The 13,746-nt window shown below is 40.1% G+C and overlaps 3 protein-coding genes and 1 pseudogene across 7 annotated transcripts; 1 reads left to right on the plus strand and 3 right to left on the minus strand.

Moving 5' to 3' along the window:
* The first annotated feature begins 593 nt into the window (after positions 1 to 593).
* LOC122008337 lies at positions 594 to 3,536 on the plus strand (annotated as a pseudogene).
* A 346-nt stretch (positions 3,537 to 3,882) lies between these two features.
* LOC122010532 lies at positions 3,883 to 4,476 on the minus strand. Its single transcript, XM_042567061.1, has one exon. The coding sequence runs from the start codon at positions 4,474 to 4,476 to the stop codon at positions 3,883 to 3,885; it is 594 nt and encodes a 197-aa protein (XP_042422995.1).
* Positions 4,477 to 5,168: 692 nt separating this feature from the next.
* LOC122008336 (L-ascorbate oxidase homolog) lies at positions 5,169 to 7,065 on the minus strand. Its single transcript, XM_042564052.1, has 3 exons — positions 6,824 to 7,065; positions 5,610 to 6,722; positions 5,169 to 5,531 (listed from the first exon to the last, which is right to left on the minus strand). Exons 1-3 carry the CDS (start codon positions 7,063 to 7,065, stop codon positions 5,234 to 5,236), a joined length of 1,653 nt encoding a protein of 550 aa, XP_042419986.1. The 3' UTR covers positions 5,169 to 5,233.
* Positions 7,066 to 8,668: 1,603 nt separating this feature from the next.
* Positions 8,669 to 13,209, minus strand: LOC122012584 (repressor of RNA polymerase III transcription MAF1 homolog). 5 transcript variants are annotated; one of them, XM_042569173.1, is made up of 12 exons: positions 13,058 to 13,130; positions 12,121 to 12,190; positions 11,896 to 12,007; positions 11,743 to 11,813; positions 11,608 to 11,657; positions 11,257 to 11,330; positions 11,113 to 11,175; positions 10,682 to 10,772; positions 9,455 to 9,517; positions 9,307 to 9,386; positions 9,164 to 9,235; positions 8,669 to 9,029 (listed from the first exon to the last, which is right to left on the minus strand). In XM_042569173.1, the coding sequence occupies exons 3-12, from the start codon at positions 11,925 to 11,927 to the stop codon at positions 8,948 to 8,950; spliced, it is 678 nt and encodes a 225-aa protein (XP_042425107.1). In that variant the 5' UTR covers positions 11,928 to 12,007; positions 12,121 to 12,190; positions 13,058 to 13,130; the 3' UTR covers positions 8,669 to 8,947. The 5 variants fall into 5 exon arrangements, with proteins under 5 accessions (XP_042425107.1, XP_042425110.1, XP_042425106.1 ...); XM_042569176.1 differs by lacking the exon at positions 12,121 to 12,190 and having other exon boundaries at positions 10,682 to 10,769; positions 13,058 to 13,209; XM_042569172.1 differs by lacking the exon at positions 12,121 to 12,190 and having other exon boundaries at positions 13,058 to 13,209.
* Between the last annotated feature and the right edge of the window lie 537 nt (positions 13,210 to 13,746).

Below are 13,746 nucleotides of genomic sequence, written 5' to 3' on the forward strand. Positions count from 1 at the left end.
AGAGAGCTTATAAGCTTAACCAAACACCCTCTAAGTTGGGACTTCAAACTGAAGTATTGTATGAAAGAAATATGATTTTTGATAAATTGAAGTTTTGAAATATGGATGCTATAAATTACATTTTATTTATTTCATTACTTAGGTACACATATATGCTAATGTCACGAAAGCGACCCAAGCACCTCCATGGGATAATCCATGAAACTCCTCGCTTGTAAATGTGATTTGTCGATTTCACTTTCAGTTTGTGCGAGAAGGGAGCTGGACAGTCCCTAGCACAAGATTGGAAGCCTGTTTTTAATCCTTCTTCATATTTCAATTGGTGCGATCGATTTCTCAGCATTTAGTGTGTATTTTTTTTCTTATTGAATTTGATTGCATTACAAAGTTTTGGAATGTCTTTGAATTTTCCGATTTCAAAGAGTGATGACAAACTGAAAACCAAAGTTCAATGAACTACGAACCTTGGTATCGTGAAACACTTATCTTCTCATAGTTACGTTGTCTTTAGATGATTGGATATTTTTTCTATTAGTTCTAAAGAAAATTATTGCTTTGGATTTATTTTCATTTTCCAAGAAGAGTTTTAGATGATGACGTCTAAAACGGGTGAACACATGGCTGATCGGATGAATGAGATACGGTTCATGAGTTCAAGGGTTCATCGTCTTCAGGTACAAGGAGGATACTTTTTTTCATGATCCTAGGTAGAAACATTTATTTGGGAGGAAAAAACTAGTGCATGCCGTCCTTGGAGGAGGAAAATGTATGTTTCACTCAACAATACTAAATTTATTTTCATTTTCTATCAGTCAGATGTTTGAATGGAGTCTTCCTTGTCATTTCATGTGCGTGTTGAAGTTAGGTGGTAAAGATCTAAGTAATGGAATCATGGATATTGTATGTAGATGGTGTGGATGTATACTTTTCTTCTTGGATGAAACTGCAGAATTCAGTAGTAGTAGTAGTAGTATGTGTGAATAATCCTCAATTGAAGTTGAAGATTCAAGGTTAAGAATAAACTTTGAAGATAGTCGGTAACTGTTACCATGAATGGAAATGTAAATTCAGGCTAAATAACTAATTTTAGGAGCTTGAATTTTTATTTTTTTCACTCAGTTTCTAAATTTCATTTCAAGTGGAAAATTTCTTTGTTATGCATAATCAGAGGGTTGTTCCATCTTGTGGAAATTTCTGTTGTTATTTGAGATTTCTTTGCACAATTGATGTTTTTCCAGTGAGAATCGATTGATACACTTATTTGATGATTTTTAGATTTTACCTTTCAACTTTCAAGTAAAAAAAGAGTACTTGGTCTAGTATTCAAATCACGCAAATGTCAAAACAAGTACTCGGTCAATGCTGTCAAGTCCCATGTGTCTGATCTCATTAGTGATCTTCAGTATCTGGTACTAGTAAAGCTGTCGGAGTAGTCATTTCACAATATCACACATTCACACCGTCGTTTATGGCACAAACGAGTTCGTCAAATAATGTCCTGTAAAATGTGAAATCATTTTAATTATTGAATGTAAGCATGTTGATCTATTATATACGTTTTTTGTAGAAACTTTTGGCTATCCGGACTATATTGACAATTTGTCTTCTTTGCAAACTCAGGTCAAAGTTAGTATTGAGGTTTTTTCAGTCTGGCTTCTTTTTGTCAGAATGTATTCCCTTCTGCTTAACCAACATCAACCAATTCTATGTAGATTAATTAATACATCCTGATGGATAAATTTATTTTGCATTCAGCTGTTGTCTGGCAGCATGCTCGCTGGAGTTACCATCATATGTCTACTTTTTGAATGTATTGGCTATCATCTATTGACTTTTATTTCCCACTTTCTTAGACTATTACTGGCTGTGTGTTTTCTCTGGTCTAATGCAGCATCTTTTTTCAATAGGTAAGAGCCCCTCTCTTCCTTTCCCTAGTGGAGTGAGGATATTTTAACTAAGACAAAATATCGCGAGTAACTTTAGAAATGTTGGATATGGATTTACAATTGCTGATGCATTTTTCAGGAACTGCCTCGTGATCTTTTTCAATTCATGTGTTTCAGGTCTCCAACAAAATTTCCTGAAGCTATTTTACCTGAAGAAATATTCTTAAGCATAGCTCATGTGGTACGACATGAAATAGATGAAGCTTTGCAACTTTTCATTACCTTGCCTCTGGAAAGGATTTGAGGAACTTTTTGCAGGTATGATTTCTTTATTTTAACTTATTTTACATGATTAACTTCAAAATTTTCACAACCAAATGTGTTTTGTAGGTGATTGGAGGTTTGTGGATCGTTTCAATAGTGGGTAGTTGGTTCAGTCTCTTGACACTTCTATATATGGGTCGGTTTATTCTGTTTTTATGCTAAAAAATATAATTAAAATGTTAATTTATTGGTGAATCTTTTATCTGTGAGTTTTAATGGCTTCATGATATGAAATAACCAGAATAGTGATGCTGTAAAGCTGTTGCCTATATTGTGCTTTACGTGGATAAAATGTTCAGACATTATTGCTCTTTAAGTTCTTCATAACCAAAGTTTTCACTTAAAGTATGCTCATATTCAACAATTAATAGTGGAGGCTTTTTTTACTGTCAAAAGAAAAGTTATCTTGGAGTCAATTTAGTTTCTTCAATTACCTTTTTTTCTTCTGAGCATTGAATCGTCTCCCAATTACGTTCGTATTTTGGCATCTCTCACATGCATTTATTCAGGCCGATTAACGCAACTAGCTTTCTTTGCAGCTGTTATATTTGTGTACACTGCGCCTGTTCTATATGAGAAATATGAAGACCATGTTGACGCTGCAGCTGAAAAGGCAATGATTGAAATTAACAAACAATATGCACTGCTTGACACAAAGGTCCTTCAAAAAATTCCAGGGACGCCTTTTTCTGTCAAAAAACAGCAGTTGAGATCTAATTATGCTTGAATCTTCATGCCATACCATGTCCTGCCTGTTGCATTTCTGATTAATTCGTAGAGAAGTTATGTAGATAACAAAAATTTTGATCCTGTAGATAATAATAGATCACGCTACGAACTATTCATACAACAGAAGTGAGACTGCCAATGAATGCTTGATCTTGAGCATGCATTCTTGCAACTCTCACAAGTTTCTTTTTCCCCTTCACAGCTTAAAACATTATTCAGTACTTTTTCACTTTTGAAGAAAGGCATTGTTCTTTACATATTTACTTTTTCTTCATAATTTCAACATCAATCCAACTACTTCTACCAGAAAAAAATCACATGGTTGGTAACAAGCAGATGATTTTATGGTAGTTTTCTGCAGTCATTGGATGAGAACTCAGAAGATACAATCATAACAAATGAAGTTGAATACACCCACCCATATGTTATACCTTTTCTGATTCTTGACTGCAAGCACAAACCTAGCAGAATTGTTCCTTACCAAGTTTGCCAACTCAAGTATTGCTTCCAATTAGAGAAAGGAGAACAAAGGTCATGTTGCAGCTGAAGTAACACAATGATCATGTTTCTTTGAGTCCTCATCCAAAACTTCTATGGGTTTCGTGGTATGAAATTTTGCAAAGGACAACATTTTGATAAGATACATGAGAAACGCATCAACTCTGCGTTGAAAACTTTATTTTGTTCAAAAACTGTGTTATGTACGTGGGAGTTCTAGAATCATAACTAGATCATTAGCAGAAAAATTATTCCATCCACAACAACCTGCAGCTTAATCGAAATCCAATCGAACATTCATCTTGTTCCCAAAAGATTTGCTTTTGCTTTTGCGTTTTCCCATTCAATCGCAGTCAAAGAGCCGATTCAGTTCGTGAACAAATTAGGGGACTTCGTATCGACAAAAGAACCGTTTTCGTTTGGAGAGAAAATTTTCACAAAAAGCTCAGAATTTTGTCCTGTACCTACAATTGGAGTTCTCCACTGACCGATTACGAACACCGACGACGAGATCGCACATGGTGTACGCTACCATATGATGCTTGAAGATGCCAAGAATCGCCACCGTCCCCGGAATCCTCGTCGTGGTGGAGAAGGGCACCGACCCCAATATCACGTCTGCGTACAGCGCCGAGTCCCCGATGAGCTTCCCGGCCATCACGGACAGAGAGACGTTGGTCCTCACCGACCCCTCGGCCGCGACCTTCCCTGGTGGAACGGCCGCCTCACCGACGGTTTGCCCCCGGTAGTAGAGCACAGCGTCGCCGGCGTCGTAGCGGAAGCTGGCGTGGTTGGGGTTGGTGGAGGCGATGTCAAGGGTGAGGGTGACGTTGAAGTCGACGGCAAGGTTGGGTACGTCAAGACCGACGGTTAGTCGGCTGAGATGCACGGAGTTTATGCTAGTGACGGCGTGTCGGGGACGGAAGACGGTGAGGCCAAGGACGAGGAGGAGGATGGCGACACCGATGATCGCAGCGACGGTGAAGGCCAGGCAGCGGCGAGGCCGCCACTGGTCGTGCCGTTCCTGCTTCGATTCCATTACTTTGAATGAAGCAGAGTGAGGGGGCGACGAGAAGGGACGGACCGTATAAAAGTTGACGCAACCGTCGAAGACGAGTGATCGTTCCCAATAAGATACAAATTGTTTTACCCAACGGCTTTCTGATTAGCGAATACGGAGCGGGACCCGTGGGGTCCGAGGATTTATCCTTTGGCGTTTCATTTTTTAAACGCGGGTTGGATTTGGTATGTTGGCGAGAAAAAGCGGTCAGATATATATGTGGTAGGTGTTTCTGTTGGGATTGGGTGAGCTGTCCGGTTACTGACAGGTGAAGGTTGAACGCATATAAAGATGGAAAGGTTACAATAACCGGGCCGAAATTCAAATTCATTCGGCCCAGCAAGATTTCGTCCATATTTAATAAAGGATTACTTCAAAATTTATTTTTCAAGAAATAAATTCCGGATACTCTACTCTGAAATATAATTTGAATAGAAATAAAAACAAAATTGTTGTGCAATTGATGAACAATAATTTGAATAGAAAGATTAAGTTAAAGATCAGTCTCAAAAAATGTCGCAGAAACAGCAGTCGGCCCTCTCCATATAGCTTTTAATTTCCTTCTTATTTAACAGGCTCAATTTGCTACCTCTAGAGCGTTATTTTGTGCGCTAATTAATTAACAAAGATCGATTCTCACCTCAAATTAACAGGCACTCTCATCTCTTTTAATCCCCATCTTAATTTGCTTAATTTGACCAAATTAAGACGGATAATTAACCATTACTACTATCGATTAAACGTAGGGCGGCGGTTTGGGCAGGCCGACGACCTCGCCGCAGAGCAGTGCGTTGTCGGGGATGTTGGACTCGTCCCTCAGCGATCTCGCCGGAGACTGCACTGTGAAGTAGAGCTGCTGCCCCAAGTAGCGCCGCTCCCACAGCTCCGACCTCAGGTTCCACATCCCGGCGTTGTCGAAAGTCATCAACACCGCCGACCACGATCTCTGGTACACTTGGATTGTGTGCCGGCTCACCGCGTCTAGGTTGTTGTACAGCTTCCTGCTCTCCGGCGTCCACTTCCCGTGCCCAATCCTTTTCAAAAAAAAAAAAAAATGAACATATATTAATGGCGGAGTTCAAGGAATAGAGTATTGGTTAAGAACAGAGTACCCGACGGGGAAGAAGGCGTAGCCGTCGATGTGGTAGGCCTGCGTCGTCCTCTCCGGGTTCTCGAACACCACCTCGACGAAGGTGCGGAAGGTCATGTTTAGCACGTTGGGCGCGATCTGGATCGGAGTCTTCGTCGGCGGCGGTTCGTCGCTGATGATGTCGTATTTGAACACCTTGTCGGCGATGCCGAAGTACTCTGCCAGCTTCAGCGGCGTGGCGGTGTCTTGGTGCGAGACCACGTTGAGGGCGTACCGCCGTTTTCCGTTGACCTTCCCGGTGGAGCTGACGAGCTTGACGGTGCGGGTGATGTCGATGCTGCCGTAGTGGTAGGAGCCCTGAGGGTTGGGGCGAGCAGCGCTGGCCGTGAGATTCCACCGGAAGGAGCGCCACTGGTTGAACGACCAGGCCCACCCGATGGGCGCCGGCGGCACGTCTTTGGATGCCGGGGTATTGGAGCCGTTATAGCGGATGAGTCCGGTGGCGGAGATGGTGTACTTGGTGAACCGCGAGGTAGCCGCGATGTAGTAGTCGCCGGGGGCTTGGTCAGCGGTGACGAGTACGGAGAGGCACTGGCCGACGTGAACGTCGAGGGAATGGTAGTCGTTCTGCATCGTGTGAGAGCCGTCCATCTCCACCAGCAGCATCGAGTGTGATTGGAACCGGAAGTTGAGAGTCACCTTCATGCCCACGTTGCAGATGCGGTACCGGTACGTCTTGCCGGCTTCCATGAAGAAGAGCGGCGGCTCGTCGTTTCCGGAAATGTCCTTGCCGGTGTGTCCGTTTATGAGGACGCCTGCAGGGCGGCCGATGCTGACGCCGGAGTCCAAGGTCTTCTCCAACACTTTGTGGCTCTTGGTGTACCAGTCGCCGATGAGGACGGTGTAATCGTCAGCAGGATCGTCGAAGGGGACGGGGATGAGGAGGCGACTGTTGACGCGTAGGCCGCCGAAGGCACCGCTGGCCTTTTGCATTCCGAGCGACGGGAAATACATGAAGCTACCAATTTGGTCCTTCACCTGGAAATGGTAGGTGAAATTTTGGCCTGGTTGGATTGGGCAATTGGTGCCGGCGACTCCGTCCTGCCACGACCACTTCCGATGCTGAATCCCATTCCTGAAAAGGAAAGAATGAAAGCAAAGGAACTAAGAAGAAGAAGAATAATGGATGACTAGTCGGAAATTGCAAAAAAGAAAAAAGAAAACAGAGGAATCGACCATGTGAAGAGGAAGGGCTCATCAAGCTGGTTGAAAACGTTGACGATGACATTGTTGTTGGTGGTGGAGTTGATGTTGGGCCCGGGAAACTCGCCGTTGACGAGAATGACTTGTTGAGGAACCCCGAGGGGGGCGAGGGTGCCGTAGGTGACTTTCCAGGTGAAGTAGATGTAAGGGTCCTCGGCGAGCACACAGCCGACGACTAGAGACAAAATGACCGGCAACAGCGAGATGCGCGTCATTTCTTATTCTGCAACTCCTCCTCCTCCTCTTCGATCGATCGATCGATCGCTAGTTACGAAAATTCGAGCGTTTTTGCTATCATCAAAGGGGGAGATAGGTTCAGGTCTTGATGACAAGTGTTAAATTCGTGTCTCTTGGAAAGAAGGGTTGAGTTGAGATTATAAAGGGCGAAGGGTGAAATGTAGAACGCGAACAGCGGAGCAAAGCACGCTCTGCTTCGCTTGTTCGCCGGACTTGTCGTGGTCGCTGCAATATCTTAATTTGGTCCACCGGAAGAGGAAGAAGAAGCGGGCAATTTCAGCGGGAACAGAGAGAGAGATTAATTAACCAATGCATTGTTTATTTTAAAAACATAATATACACCATTTATTTAGAAAATTTTCTGTATTCGGTTTTTATTTTTCAAGAAATAGATTTAAAAAGCTGAAAAGAAAAATAAAATAAATATATCATTCATCTTTAGGCCTTGATGCGGTAATGATGAGGGGTCCTACTATGTTATCACGGTGGAGATCAAAGGAGGTCAAAGTCAAGGTGATCAATGTATATAGGGCATCAGTTGATCATGCGATGCATGCCCCGGGGAGAAGGATCCGATCCACCGTCACCCTCGACACGGGGAGCATTCAAACCTCCAACGCTCAAGGGAGAACGACGTGCAAAAGCCAAGCCGAATGGTTACCCTACTCGATCGAGCGGTTACCTCGCTCGGCCGAGCAGCAGACTCGACATCTACCGAGCATGCGGATAGTGAGCTTCCGGTCGAGTGACCATCCCACTCGGCCTAGTGACAGATCACGATAGAGGGTTTCCGGCCGAGCGGCTATCTCGCTCGGCCTAACAACAGACAGTACACGGGCAGTGGACTTCCGGTCGAGCAGCTATCTCGCTTGGCCAAGCAACAGACACAGCAGGATATCTTTGGACATCCTTTTGAGAGCTGATGCCGCTGACAGACAGCATGGTCAAATAGAGGATCGTACGACAGAAGCTTCCACTGTCACTTCAGAGATATGCTCGACCCGTTAAGATACTATGTAGAGATACTTTCAGAAAAAGCTTTGAAATGTGTGCCCATATGGAAAAGCGTGCACATATGTTACAAGAGTTCTATGGTCCAAGCATCGATAAAGATATACGTTACATGTGATTTCTACTATTGCGCTACAATTTTCTTCCTGCTCCGCTACTTGCTTTTTCGTCGAAATCTGATTTGAACATCAAAGGACCATTGCCAGAGACCCCTTTCCTGATTCCGCACTAACGTTACTTATATTGTAGGACCGAAGCGAAATCCTCAGGAGGTCAACGAAAACACCATATCCCCATCATTCGTTTCATCGACTTTCGAATAGGATCAAGAGTCAAAAAAAAAAAAAAAAAAAAAAAAAACATTTGTTTTTAAATTCTGAAAAACAAAAATTTAAAAGAGATTATTCCATAAACTAATATTTATGCTTCTAATTTTTTATGATTTATAAGAAAGATAGATTTAATAAATATCATGAAATTTATATTGTGTGATATAAGTTTATTGAAAAATTATAGAAACAATTTCTAAAACATTCTCCATAAAGGAACTAAAAATACAAATCAACATAATTGCGAAAATCCAGGATCCTCGATGCAAACAAACGATACATACATCACAGGACCTTTCCAATTTCCGAAAATATTACACAAGACACAGAATTCTGATGCTTTAGTTAAGTACCCAAGTCAAGCGGCTAGTTTATATATCCGAAGCCAACATCAACATCATCATGATGGTCAAGCGGCATTAGTCCACTACTTAAATGTACCAAACATACTGTGCAAATATAGATATAGTCGAACTGTAGCACCAGCAATTTCACGTTATCTACATCATTTCTCCACAAGTTACATGTCCATGCCGATCAAGAAATCCTCTTCCTCGTCTTCGATCATTTCATTGACCCCAAAGTCTTCTGCTATGAGGTTGCTACACATGAGATGCAAAAGTTCAAAACAGCAGCAAATTGCATTGTATTAACTTCTGTTAACAATCTGATAGCAAAGGATAATTGGCAAGAAAACCACGTAAAGTTTGTTTGTGAAAAGGAGTAGACTGCCCACCTGACACAACAACATCGGAAGCTGACAATGCATTTTAGCTTCCTGTTGTAGAAAAATAAGTTGAAGGACCATCTGCATTTGTCAATAGCAAGTTAGTTATGCTAAATTTCACAATTAATTCAAGGAATCATAAGGAAATTTACATGGATCCTTTCTCCAAAAACGGGTTGCCGTCGAAGTCAGGGTTGTAGCTGTAGATTTCACACTCATTTAATTTCACCACCTGCAATGAGAAAATGTTAGCCATGGCCGGGATATGAAGCGAATTACAACAAATGAACCATTTGTCACCTCATCAATGACATTGGTCATGCTATCAAAAAGAGAAGAACCTGCATTTTCAGTAGCCCATTCCTATGTCCTCAAAATCAAGTGAAAATATAATCAGAATAAGCATTACAACTAAAGAAATGCAATCAATATTCTATATTTTACAAACAAATGTAGATCATAAAAAGTGAATCACAAGATTTTTGCAAATTTAGATGCACTGGTGACACAACGCTGGCACCTTTACTGCCCTCAAAGTCACAACTAAAATCAAAAGCTCAGATCACAATTTTCAACGGTCACCATAGCCATCACTGCCACAACCAGACACTACCACTCCATTCATCTCCACTGCTGTTCTAGCCACCAGCCCACCCATCAACAAATATCCTACGTCCGATTGTGATTACCCAACTGCTGGTGCTAGCATCACAAACCCACCATAAACTACTTTATTGCCTTCACAACCTCCACCATTATCACCACCAGTATTGTTCAAGTACATCAAGAATTCAGCTGCCACAATATTCAATAACACTGCAATCACCATCACTTTAGTATCATCGACTAAACAACCACAATTACCATTACGAACACAACGTCATAAATTAAAACACTACATAACAACTCCCATAAAATTTTATGGGATGTCTCAGAGGAGAAAACAACCCCTATAAATTGAAAAGCATATTAATCATGGGCAAATGATTGAGAATATAACAAATGATAATGATATGCAAAAAAGAAATTTTCAAAAAAAAAAAAATCTCATCCATTATTCTTCCAAAAGAACTATATGCACAAGTTCAGTAAGAAACACTCACTTTCGCCACGACCACAACAATTTAGGAACATACAACCACTACATCACAAAATTGTACCAAAAGAACAAATTTGAAAATTTCAGCCAGATAATAAAAACATACAGAATGCAGAATGCAGAATGGATCATGAACAAGCTACTTGGATTCAATTTCTGGGTTGTTAATTGCTATAAGCTCATATTAATGATTTAGGTTAATGATAATTCTGCAGGGAAAACATATCATGCTCTAAAAAGATACCCTCATGCTACCATGGCCTGTAAAATACCATTCAGACAAGGCATGATACTAAGATACCCAGTTATTCTGGTATTAAGATATACATGAATGTAGAATTGTTGGGTGTCATATAAAAACCTTTAGAAACAAAAATAGAAACATAATTCTCATAAATTGACAAGCGCTGACAAGTAGAGGAACATACTCTAACCGCTTCAAAGAGATAGTTGTCAAATATTTGCCTGAAACTATCCCAGTCTTCCTCTCTGAAATACAGATGAGCTCGCACTGCACTGCTAGGTTGACAAATTTTCACAGAAATGTTAAATTTGATACACTCCCATGAACCCAAAATGCATCGCCAAAATTAGGACCATAAGACTCCAAATGAAAAATAAATAAATAAATATATGCAACCACAAGTCTAGGGAAATGGAGAGACTTGAACTCTCAGCTCACAGAGCAACGGATTAAACCGTCTGTCAAACCACTTGACAACACTCCCAATTCTGGAAAGAAAAGATTCTCAGCGGGTTGCCATGTTGCTTCCACATGGGGCAAGCTGACAGTGACATTACCCAAGATCCTTTCTTCCAGTTATGAAGTCAATGAAGTATGGTATAGAAATAGAAGTACCTGAAGTCATAATCAGGATAGATGTGGCTGAGTGTTAGAACTAGATATATAAGTGTTTTCCGACTGCATTTTCCAGAAAAATAAAATAAGATTGGAAAACTTCATAAGCTTGCTGGGCAAAATTTCTAACAAATATATTAATACCTTGATCTACTAGTCAAATATTCCACAGATGAAGGTGAATCATTATCAGAAGATTGCTCAAGATAATCAAGAATCTGACCCAGAAAAACATAGAGAAGAATTAAACTCCCATATAGGAGACCTATAAACATCAATAACGCACAATAGCTATTAACCCTATGCAAGACTAAAACAATATAATTTAACAAACTGAAATCAGCACAAAGGAAACACCAAAAATATCCCAAGTTAAATAACGATTATTTCTTTAAATCACATAAATATGAATGACATGTGCAAATTATTACTGAGCATGATATATAAATTGATTCAGAATATCTTTGGCAAAGAAAAATCATTGTATACTTGTACCTCTTGCTCTAAGCTAAAAGAAAGCTTTCTATCTGTCCCAGTTTGTTTACCTGAATAACCAAAAAGAAAAAAAGATGTGCAATTAAATTTTAACTATATCATACCAAAAATCACACAAATCGCACTAAATCTTACATGAGAAGGCTTCAAGGTGCCCTTTGATGGTACTCTCTCCCAGGTTTAGATGATTTAAGAAAAGATTTATGCTGGCAATGCATCAGAGTTTAATGTGTCATCTGTTAGTGCAGATACTTATAATCCCAAACACATGCAGCATTTTAGAATCACCTGTCCAATGGAGTGTATTCCAGAAACTTCATCTTCCTGAACCTTACAAACAGGTCAAATGGCTTGGTCACAGAAACGAGGAAAAGGAGAAAAAATTCAATGAAAATCCTTTCTGCAATGAAGTGAGCGGAAAGAAAATTAGTGTTATAAAGGTTCCAATTTCATACAAGAGCAGCACAGAAAATAATAAGAAAGGACGACTACTATTGATATGATCCAATGCACCTCATGGGCCAATGGATCCAAACAGGATGATGTAAGACTTAATTGAAAACCAAGAATAATTGCCATGTAGCTGTTGCCAAAAAAAATCAAGGTCAGACACAAGAAGGAGACTAATGAAGACTAGTGGCAAATAAATTACACGGAAAAATTTCTCAAATTTAACGGGAACAAGTACCCTACATCACATGAAATATCAAGAAAAACACAGACATACAACAAACAACCTCTGCGTAATATTCCTTCAAAGAAATGGAAATTAATCAGCAAAGTATCCTAATTCCAAGTTATCGAAATGGCATTATAATTTTGTCTACCTCATGGCTGGGGCCATACTTCACAACCACGAAACACAAATGTAAAATTAAGTTATGTGACGAAAACTATCTTCAATCATATGCGCTATGGAAATTGCATCCCTCCCTCCACAAGTGTTCAAATATGCAATATCTAAGTTTACAAGTCACCGATCTGTAATTTGTACAACCTCTAAACAAATTAAGACGTTCACACTAGAACCTTTTTTCAGTTAATTGCAAAGGTATTCATTTGAATAGGAAGTTGCAGTCCAAACGAGTTATTTATCTGATTATTTTTTTTCATACCACTTCTTGTCATATTCACCTCGTCCAAATTCCTAATACATGCTCTCTTTTAAAAGTAACGAGACATGATTAAAAAAAGCATCATCAATATTTAGAAAAACCTTTTTTTACAAGCAATAGGCAGGAAAACGAAAAACAAGCCCATTTAGAAGAGGGATCCAAGAAGATCCCACTATTCAGCACACCTCCAACAAAAATAAAAACAAAAACCAAAAAACAGCAAGTTTGCAACCCTAGCTCGAGGTATGTTCCTACAGATACCGAAACAATCAACATATATCAAATTTAGAACAAAAAGATCCCGAGAAGAGAGAGAATAATCAAGAAATACGAACCTGGAGAGAGCAGAAGAGATCGAGAGGAGATTGCTGCCGACGTGAGAAGATGAAAATGTGGAATTCGAACCGCGTTCCGTTCCTTCGTGTAGATAAGAATCGACGAAAACGGGTTGGTAAGGAAATTAAGGATCGTACGTGCGTTCACAAGGAGGCAACAGCACAACTAACGTATGATTTATCCAACCGCACCGCATTCGTCTATATTTGATCATGCGCTGGCCAATCAAGAAAATGATTGTCCTGTTTCCTGTTTTAGACGACGTAGAAACTTTGCTTTCAAACAGCGTCAGAGGTGGACGGAGTTCGCGTGGAATGGAGGAAAGAACAAAACATATCAGCCGTGCAAGTCCAGACATCCGCGTGGTTTCATAACCAATGACAATGCAAACAGGGAGGAGTTTAATTTTTTAAAACGTAACTTCTTGTACTACTGTATTTTAAGCAAAACAGCTGATACCAATCTTCCAGTAACGCCGGCTAACACAACGACCCACGATATTCACAGAAAAGCCGTCGACTTCTCTTGTCTTAACACATTTTTTATTTTAACAGGTTGAATAGTTATTTTAATATTTTCATAATATTTTTATTTTTTTTAATATCATTGTTGAGGGGTATAGATTTAATTACAGAACATATATTATTAATTTTTAAATTATTTTTAATATGGATACAAATATATATTT

The sequence above is a fragment of the Zingiber officinale genome, chromosome 8A, assembly GCF_018446385.1.
Source record: "Zingiber officinale cultivar Zhangliang chromosome 8A, Zo_v1.1, whole genome shotgun sequence".
Classification (NCBI taxonomy): domain Eukaryota; kingdom Viridiplantae; phylum Streptophyta; class Magnoliopsida; order Zingiberales; family Zingiberaceae; genus Zingiber; species Zingiber officinale.

Excerpts from the sequence above, each read along its gene's own strand:
- LOC122010532 (XM_042567061.1), bottom strand. The coding sequence starts at position 4,476 with ATGGAATCGAAGCAGGAACGGCACGACCAGTGGCGGCCTCGCCGCTGC.
- LOC122008336 (XM_042564052.1), bottom strand. The coding sequence starts at position 7,065 with ATGACGCGCATCTCGCTGTTGCCGGTCATTTTGTCTCTAGTCGTCGGC. Across the intron at positions 6,723-6,823 it reads GAGCCCTTCCTCTTCACATG|GAATGGGATTCAGCATCGGA; the intron begins GTCGATTCCTCT and ends TTTCCTTTTCAG. Across the intron at positions 5,532-5,609 it reads TACGCCTTCTTCCCCGTCGG|GATTGGGCACGGGAAGTGGA; the intron begins GTACTCTGTTCT and ends TTTTTTGAAAAG.
- LOC122012584 (XM_042569172.1), bottom strand. The coding sequence starts at position 11,927 with ATGAAGTTTCTGGAATACACTCCATTGGACAG. Across the intron at positions 11,176-11,256 it reads TATTTGACTAGTAGATCAAG|TCGGAAAACACTTATATATC; the intron begins GTATTAATATAT and ends TGGAAAATGCAG. Across the intron at positions 9,236-9,306 it reads TTTTTGGAGAAAGGATCCAT|ATGGTCCTTCAACTTATTTT; the intron begins GTAAATTTCCTT and ends TGACAAATGCAG.